We start from the raw sequence: 9939 nt of genomic DNA on the forward strand, positions 1-9939 counted from the left end.
TCTCGTTCAGGGGTTACTAGGGGTTACTAGGCCAGTGGCTTCGTGCATCCTCAGTCTAGTTCAGGGACTAGTGCACCATGTGTTTGTCAATTCGGATATCCACCCCACTTAGCCTCGAATCCAATCTGGCCATGCAACATAAACCGAATGAGAGAACCCATCTCATCAAAGCTATCGGGAAATGGCAAGGCTAGGTTGAAAATACTGTCACACCTAGCAAACCCATGTCATGGTAGAAAAAAAACAATGCAATCCCATGCATGCCAAATCTAGCAAAGAAAATACGCATGCAAGTCGATACCTGCAATGAAGCCTATTGTAGTTGCTTGATCATGCCTTTCGCTACTTGTTCTTTGCCTCCTCTTGACTTCTTTGTCTTTCTTGCTCCAATGCCAAAGTGCTCCAAGAAAACTCTAAGTTCCCAAGAGTATGAGAGATAGAGAGAGAATAATGAAAGAGCTCCAAAGATAAAATGACCAAGCTTAACACTCAGCAACCTACCAACTGATCCTTAGAAGCCTTTTTGTCAAATTTAGCCGTTATATAGCCGTTGGATGTTCTACTCTGACTATTCAATTTGCAAAGCTTGGTCTGATTCTTCAACTTGTCATGACCATGAACCACAGTGGTTGGTTCGAAAAGCTTTGACAAATAAAATTTAATATAATTTACCCCAAAAATCTCTCATAAAAAATTTTTGGAAATTTTTTTTATGCTACTGAATCTATTTCAGCCTAAATCAAAAAAACAAGTTTCAAACCAACCTACTCTTAAATTTTACTTAAAATACAAGTTTCCAGCACGCCTACTTACGAGAAAAATTAGATTCCTGCAGTTTTTTGAGACAACGCCTATGTTTATCCCGTTGATAGGGCACCAACTAATTTCGAAAATAAAAGTTCACTGACTAAACCCAGTCCTTTATAAAAGTTGATAAAGATAGCTGAGGAAAGATGAAAGCTCCAAGTGTACGGTTATAAAATTTATCTGTTTGTGAAGAGTTTCTCTTTGACCTTCTCTCTTGAACGAGTGGCAGACAAACCTCCCTTGCAATGTGTGGCCGGCCAAGCCAAAATTTTCAGATATATGTCTGTGACACAGATAGAACAGGGCAGAAGTGCAGGTCAGGGAAGGAAATCTGAAAGAAGATTGGCAAGCAAAGATGGCACTGGGATGGTATCACAGACAGGCAAGCGAGTATGCCAATAGCAGACCCCAATACCCACCTGAACTTTTTTCGTTCATTGCTAAACACACTCCTATTCGCCGTCTAGCTTGGGACGCCGGCACTGGCAATGGCCAAGCTGCAGTCGCTGTAACATACTATTTTCTCTGCGCGATCTATTCCTTTGATTGGTATTATATTTCGTTTTTAATGTTCTTGAATTTGATGTTGACAGTTGTCTGAGATATACGATAGAGTAATCGCCACAGATGTGAGCGAGCAGCAGATCAGCTACGCTCCCAGGCGTCCCAACATAACTTACGCGTTGACTCCCCGGGCGATGTCGCTGGAGGAGCTTGAGAGCACCGTAGGAGCAGAGGGGAGCGTGGATCTGGTGACCGTTGCCCAGGCTCTTCACTGGTTCGATATCGACGCCTTTTGCAGTCACGTTAAGCACGTGCTTCGGAAGCCCGGCGGCGTATTTGCGGCGTGGTGTTACAGAGAACCGGTTGTGAACCCTACCGTTGACAGCGTATTCCATGAGGTGTTTCGAGCGTCCGGCCCCTTTTGGGACCGCGCGCGTCAATTGGTGGACGAGGAATACACAACGCTCTACTTCCCGTTTGGGAGCGTTGTCGAGGAGGGCTCAGAAGAAGGAGACGCGACGGGGATTCCCATAAAATTCTGGGCAAAGAAAGAGATGGGGTTGGAGGGTTACATGACCTACATGAGATCGTGGCCTGCTTATCATACGGCGAAGGACAGCGGAATCGATCTGCTGGACGACCAAACCGTTGCCCGTTTGAAGGAAGCTTGGGGTGAGAGTGATGATGATGTGAAGACAGCTAGTTTCCCCGTGTTTCTGAGGATAGGCGTTGTTTAGCAGGCTTTCATCCCTTTGATTCAACAACGCTTCCAGATTTCCGTTGCGACATGCATGTGACCAATCCCAGAGCTATCCATGGAACTTTGTTATGGCATCTAACTTTACTTTTGGAATATTTATGTTTGCTATTATAGGTTAATATGCGGTTGGTTGGTTGCTAGATGCAGGGTGGGGAGTGCCATTCAATACAATGGATATGTTTGGTTTTTTTCGTGATAAAAGCTGGCCTCTTCTCTATATATGATCAACTTTAAGTTATTGATATATTTGGTTTGTTGGCACTTGCAAATTTAAAAACATAATACTGTTAAATTGCCTTTTTTTCTTTTTTAATATAGATTAAATCACCACAGGTGATTTATGAAGAGACTATATTACTTCTATTTAGGATATAGGCATTTTTATGAGATTCTCTCCCTTAAGAAAGTATAGGAAATATATAACTTTGATTTAGAGAGAAAACAAAGGCTTTAGGCCCTAAATGAAGTTTCTAATACTTGTGGGCTCTCAACAAATTTTAATTAAATCACTACATATGATTTGTGAATGAGATTTTTAGCTTATGAACTGGAAATTAGTATGAATTTCAAGATCTCAACCATGCTTTAGGGAAAAAATCAAATGCTTTTAGCCTTAAAGTAAATATTTTATATATAGACAATGAGAGATAGCTCAAATGACTATATCAGCCTTTTACTCTCATTCTTTTACTCTCATTTGATGTTGTTCTTTTTTCTTAATTTATGGTTAGAAGTTGTTCGGTAGAAATTCTTAAATCTAGATGTGCCCAACTTTCTTGCTTTCAAATATGGTCATATTAATTTGTATCAAGTTCTATCGTGAATTGAGTTTTCTCTCAAAGACATTGCTTTTCCACATTCATGTCATTTATTGTTTCACGTGTTAATGCTTTTATCTAAGTCATTGATTTAATTGAAGGGATTTGACTTGCTTAAAAATGCTTATGCAACCCCTTCGTGCGTTCAATGATAAGGAGTAGCCATGCTTTTGCAAATACAATGACAACATGAGCAAGAAATGGTGATGGGTATGAAAACAAGTGCATTTATGGTTAACAATAATCACACATGTACATATGAAGTGAGTTATAAAGAAGACATGCACAAGAAAGGAACATATATATCTGGATGATGTTAAGTTACATCTAGTTACATAATACAACATTCCAATTATTCACATGATTTTTACGCCAAGATTGAAGGATTCATAATTGTGATGAGGGTGCATCAGGGTTTTTTCATGCATGTGAAGTAAAATGGCATGGTGGGATCAATGGAACTGAGTTTTCAAAGCTTGATTTGTTGGCATCTTGTTGGATCTAACAAACTTTAAGCAAGGTTGCATCAAATGATTGAGTGATTTGGTGTTAAGGACTTCAAAGGGTAAGTATGACAATCTAATGTGCATGAGGGGAAAATAATGAGTAGAATGATTAAGTTTCAATAGTTGCATTAGGGGACCATATAACAAGGATGAGAGTCATGAAGAAAAACTTTATTTATGATGGAGGAATTCTTGAAACAAGATTTAGTATTTTGCCTCTAATGGTGTTTTTCATATAATTTAAGTGTCCAACTAAAATGATTTTGGATTTTTGGAATAGGCTATCTATATTTTTCAGTAGCTACGAGTCCAATGTAATTAATGGAATGATATTTTCATAGTCACAAGTATAAAACATACGTTGAAAATTCCTTGTCAACAATGCAATTTGAAACTTCACAAATTATGGAAAGTGGAAGAGGATGATGGAATGGGGTGTTTGACCACTTGTTACAAAGATATACATGTCCACTATCCGATATAATATAATAGAAAATTAATGGTCCGACATCATACAAAAAAATTGTAATTTATTTCACTAAACAATTTTCATTAAGGCTACTTTTAATTAAACTATATTATTTTCTAGGTTTGTTTTGAACTTGATTTTCATCCTAAGATGGTTTGACTAATGTGATGATGTATATAAGGTTCCAACTACGAAATTTCTCCTCCCTATTGAAGTATGCAAATCATGAGTCTGTCAGAGCTCTGGAGACTTCTTGTGATTCCTTGTGGCCCGATGAAGCTCCAAATTGATAGAGTAACAATTTAGTTTTAAGCTATCAACTATCCATACGTGTGACATTCTATACAAATTTCTCAAATTCAATTGCAGGATAGTAAACATGTTTCCCTTTGTTCCTCATAAAGTTTTTTCGAAATTAGAACCAAAATCCTTGCCTTAAATGCCTAGTTGTTGGCTACTCAAGGCAAGAAATTACCTCATGAAAGTTAAGTTGCTACCTTGAGAGGCCAAAACCCATTCAATATCAACTAGAGATTAGGGAGTGAGATGGGCGAAATTATCTATTTTTGTTAAATGAGAGGAAATCTTCCTTTAGTTCTTTTGAAATTAAAGTTGAAAGGAAGCCTCCCCACCCTTATCTAGTATCTTGGAACTCTAAAAAACTTTCATGTTTTGTGACTGGGTATATTAGCTTGCTATAACTAGTGAATTAATTAAAATTGTTCTAATTAAGTGACAATTTTCATTCTTAACTATTGGTCAATTCAATTTTCATAGAGTTTCATTACATTAAACTTATCAATCTAGGTTCGTAAGCTTGTGAAGTGTAATGAACAAAATATTCTAGGACCTCACTCCTAATTTAATTTAGTCAAATTGACATTGAATGGAAAAGTAATATATGGAAAGCATTCAATATTAACCAAGTTCTAAAACCCCATAAATATTCATGCCCATGTAGATAATTGTTATAAAGATTATAGAAAGCTCTTTTAGAAATATATTATAAATATCTTATGAGTTTGTAATTAAGAGCAATGATATTTATTCACTTGAAATATTTACTTGGTTATCCTTCACTGTATTGCAATTTTTTTTTCAAGTAAACTAATTTAGTCTCTAAAAATGAGTGATCAATTTGTATAAAACTATTCTCGGGTTGTAAAATTTGTTAAAACTATCATTAAAGATTTCAAAGCATGAATTATTTCATTTATGAGTATATTGTAAGAATGAGCTAGTAATGGAAAAACAAAGTATTGCCTCTGTAACAAAAGAAAGCTAGAAATGAGAAAAATTAAAATATTAAAAGGAAATAAACTCATTTGAATAAGAGGAAATATGTTCCCTCAGAGAGCGGTCCCTCCTAGTTGGGTTGCACACACTTGAGAAACTTTATAACTTCTATTTTTAACTTAAAGCACACCATTCATAGAGCATTCATACACATAAGAAAGATTTAAATTAATTATATATTAATAACATGGAGTTCTCATACATTTGATCTTACTATCTATATCCCTTATCAAATGAAATTAGAGCATTTATAAATTTTTTAAAACAATAACAAACTGATAAATCCATTGCTAGAATTCAAAATAAAGTAATGATTTTTATATTTCATGGATAGTGGAGATCAAAATATTGACCACCATGTGTATGAATTGGTTGAGAATTTCATGATGAGAGAATTAATTTATCATCTCATCAAATTTCATCCACAATACTTTACCCTTGATCTAATACTTTGACATGGTGCTTTGTCATGTGAACCTATTGCGTGATCTACCACTGTTTCAGGGAAAACTAGTGTCGATTCGAACTGCTAGTCCCACTAAGATAGGTAGCTATCTTAGAAACAAACAATGAAAGCTTTTCAAGAGTTCCTTTAAGTGTGATAGATGGAAGAGAAGAATAGAGGACCAACCTGGATCCTTCGCTTTGATCCTAGCTTGATTTCTCCTTTCCTTGATAGAATTTGCCACTCCTCTCCTACTTGTCCCACTTCAAAGAGTACCTGTAGAGTCAAAGTAACAACAAACTATCAAAGCATATCTATCTAAAACATCATAACCAATATGGAATCAGAAACACATTGACCATACAATTGCATTCATAAAAAATAAGATTCACTAATAGAAGATCATATGGAGGAAAACACAAATAACTTTTTAATAGTAATGTAAGAGAGGATTACAAACCAACTGTCTCATCCAACATCATCCTCCCAGTTGTAGAAGCCCTCTTCACCTCATGAACAAGCAAATCACCCAACAATGCAAAGTCTCTTCTCAACAAACCAGCAAAACTTCCTTACAAAATACAAAAATCCAGCCTCTAGATCTCTCAAATGAGTGATCCATATATAGATGTCTTGCAAGGGTGTGAGTCAGCTCTGGGTTTTTGATTAGTGTCATTTCACTGATATTTTTTGGTTCCACTTGGAGATTTCATGATCTCTTACTCATCCCTGGGCGAATTTAGAGAAGTAAGTGTCACAAGAGAAGTTTCTGGAAGATTCCATGATCATCCACCTTGCAAATTGTCTCTGCCATTTTTCTATTCTCTCTCATCGCACCCCACAGAAGGCAATTTCAGTATGCATCGCACTTGGCCAGTTAGGCAGTCAGTATGCATCGCACCTTATCCATGGAGCAGCCTGTACGGTCCAGTTTTGGCTAGTTCTGAGTAGTTTTTCAGGTGGAACTTCTGGGAAATGATGTAATCAGCTGACCATGATCCTTTAGGGTATGAGGCAACACTTTTAGGGACTTAAGGAGTCCTTAGTTTATGGACATATGAGTTTGGGGTTGTAGTGCCCAAATATGTCTATAATAGATGCCCCCTAAAGCATGAGGTCATAAATCTTCTGATGTCAGGTGAAATGCTTTACTCATGAGGATTTGAGGTATTCGAACTGAAAGGTGACCTATATAAGATACAATACAATACATCATCATCATATTATTTTCATGTACATAGGATAGACAATCGTCTGCTATTGCAGACTTGTGATTCTTCGCATGAAGAGTCATCTTCCCTGGCTAGATGACTATCTGTGCAGCTTCTGTGTACAATTGATGTCTTTATTTTCCTGAATATATTGCAACCCGAATGGATGAAACTAGATCCGGGGTCTTCAAAACACATACAATCTTCGCCCAATGTACAAGTCAATCCATGTGAAAAGATGTTCTGAAGTCGAACATGGAAAGACATCGCCTAATTACCAGCCAATAATGTAAGCTATTAACAGACGTGAGAGGAGTCACCGATAATGATGATGACCCTCAAGGTATTACAGTAAAATTAACGTGGTGTGAATATACGAGTCGATGTCGAACACCACGCAAAGTCTTTCGGTCGAAGGTCATTAATGTAAACCTATCGTCGGAAGTGAGAAACTTGCCATTGAGGCATGCAAGCTTCAAAGTACTGAAAGGGTTGTTTCTAAGTCAACTTCTTGGATGATGAGATGATGTCGACAAGAAGTGACCTATCATAGGAGGGCCTTGATGTATCCCACATCTACGATGCAAAACAGAGCAAATGATTTTTGTGGAGGTGAAAATGATCTGATGATATAAGGTTCAGGAATGGTGGTCATGAAAAATCAAGAGTGGATGCAATGCAGTGGATGAGGTGTTTGTTGGATGCTAAATTCTCTGAATGACTTCTCTTGAACATATTGGCAACACTGATATGGACTTGGTAGCATTAACCCCATGGATGGTACAGAGGACCAATGGTGATAGTGAATGGAAAAACCTAACCCAACTCAATCACGGTGATGGAGTGAAAGTGTCATGTTCAAGAGCGACCTGCTACCAATAGAGTTCTTCAAGTTTTCTTCCCATTTTTCCCTAGTCATTGCTGACCAGTACCTCTTTATTTTTGACAAGATTGAGGAGGATAACATATGCTTGGTCTATAATTTTCCCTTTGGGCAAACCTGTCGCTTTGTGTTTAGCGAGCCTAGCGTCAGTGAGACTCGTTCTTGTCTGGGTGGAAAAGTTTGTCGCTATTCTTTTAATGAGTTTAACGACAATGATAACTTAGTCATTTTCATGTTTAGAGAGTTTGAAAAGGGACGAAAAGGAGACTCCAATAGTATTTTTTCGTGGCATAATCCCTTAAGTCCGAAAAAGTATAAAACAATATGAAAGGGATGACTTTTCGATATCTTTAATGAGTTGATAAAGACAAGCACTCGATATTTTTGTTTAATAATCCCTCAAGTCAAAAAAGATTAAAATATATGAGAGGGATGGCGTTCCCTTTACTTTAACGAGCTGGAAAGGCCAATAGCTCGACAATCCTTTTATATTTAATGAGTATAGAAATAGTTTAAAAGAGACTCGATTTTGAGGAACGAGTGGTATTTTTGTGTAGCAACTAGTTCCAGGTAAGTTTGGAACTTCTCAAAAAATGGCAGTGTGAAGAGGGTGGCAATCAGAATCACTTGTCGCAGATATTCCTCAAAAGGGCAAACAATCAAGTGGAAGCGTATGGTCGGCCAAATGAAATGGAGGTGACAGAAGGAACACAACCAAGGTTCAAAAGGGCTAATAGCAAAGAGATCAGAAAGGTTATTTACCAAAGGCGGGTTTATTTTTTAATGAGCTTGAACCTTGTACCAACATGTGCTCAGTGGAGGTTGATTTTTTAACGAGCTTGAACCTTGCGGGAACATTGATCTTGATATTCGTCAATGATATTCAGTTTACCATTTTGACACGTTAGATTCTTTTCTCGGTCGTTCAACCTGCTCAATTGCTCCATCAAATTGATTAGAAATACACATATATATGCTTGAAAAATGAATTGAAAACTAACATTTTACTTGAAGTACGTGAATAGTAACATAAGAAGTAGTTTTACCCCTCATTTTTACCATTTCATTTCAAATTTGGGATTTGGAGATCTGGAGTGGTTTTCTACTTCAAACTTCATTAGTTGATTTCGGGAAATCCCGTGGACTATTCTCCATGCCATCAGGACCAGGTAGGAGCTAACCCTGAGCTCTTCATTTTCATACCATCCTTTTTTTATTTTGAGCAAGTTTTCCCTTTTTTATGAGCCCTTGGGTTTTGAATAGAACATTCTCCCATCATCGCACCTACCATATATCTAAAGGTGTGATTCATACTGAGCTATGTATTGGCCAATCAGTATGCATCTCACCTAGTCCAAAGGTAGGGTGCGATGGGCGCAGGAGGGAAACTTTGCACAGTGATTTCTCATGAAATTTTTGCCTATTTTTGCTCAACTTTGGATCCTAATTCATCTTTTGTCTGTGAATCAGATATTTGTTGGATCAAGATGGTCATCACGTGGCATGAACGCGAGCATGAAGAAGAAGACATGATTGCCTTGCATGATCAAGGTACTGTTACTGCATTGCAAAACTGTGGTTTGCTCAAATTCTTCCGTATATCTAGCATGAGGCAAAAAATCAGCTTGTTGCAATATTTCCTCGATGCACGGGATCCGGTCAACCAAGTGTTCCAAATTAGAGGTAAATCCATTCCACTGACAGTTGAGGACATCTACTTTTTCACGGGGTTATCGAGGCGTGGTGCCCCTCTTTCACTGTCGGGATCCGCCTGTGGGGGCGAATCGGTGAGAGATTATATCGACTAGCTTTGTAGAGATGGATCTCAACCTAGTAGAGACCGCAAGATAAATATCTGAGACATCACTGATCGGTCTCTGAGGACCATTTTATTCACCTTTGCTAGATTGGCTGGTAGCGCAGCTCTTCATTTGGCGAATAGATCTTATGTGTAGTATGCTTTAGAATGCCTGGAACCAAAGGTATTCAACTGGTGTGATGCAGTACTTCCAGTGATAAAAGAATAGCTCTCCAAGGTGAAGAATGGAAGATCCAAGAACTTCAGATACGATTCCATTTTGATTGCCTTTGCCTTAGAGAGGATCCCACTGATGCAGCCACAACATATTTCACTAGGATTGCCAGCACTGAGGGAACCCAGGATGCAGAGATGGGTCGATCTCATGGCCAGACATGCTGGTCAGCCACAGATTACTTTCTCTGATGCCTTCTTTGAGTGG

At 37.8% G+C, this 9939-nt stretch overlaps 1 protein-coding gene across 3 annotated transcripts; it reads left to right on the forward strand.

Annotated features, from left to right (window-relative positions):
- The first annotated feature begins 1039 nt into the window (after positions 1 to 1039).
- LOC149267284 (uncharacterized) lies at positions 1040 to 2312 on the forward strand. 3 transcript variants are annotated; one of them, XM_089398421.1, is made up of 2 exons: positions 1040 to 1197; positions 1401 to 2311. In XM_089398421.1, exons 1-2 carry the CDS (start codon positions 1087 to 1089, stop codon positions 2046 to 2048), a joined length of 759 nt encoding a protein of 252 aa, XP_089254547.1. In that variant the 5' UTR covers positions 1040 to 1086; the 3' UTR covers positions 2049 to 2311. The 3 variants fall into 3 exon arrangements, with proteins under 3 accessions (XP_089254547.1, XP_089254550.1, XP_089254545.1); XM_089398424.1 differs by having other exon boundaries at positions 1043 to 1189; XM_089398419.1 differs by having other exon boundaries at positions 1048 to 1315; positions 1401 to 2312.
- The last annotated feature ends 7627 nt before the right edge of the window (positions 2313 to 9939 follow it).

The sequence above is a fragment of the Pinus tabuliformis genome, chromosome 6, assembly GCF_031772625.1.
Source record: "Pinus tabuliformis cultivar Carrire ecotype Pingquan chromosome 6, CPIR1, whole genome shotgun sequence".
Taxonomy (NCBI): domain Eukaryota; kingdom Viridiplantae; phylum Streptophyta; class Pinopsida; order Pinales; family Pinaceae; genus Pinus; species Pinus tabuliformis.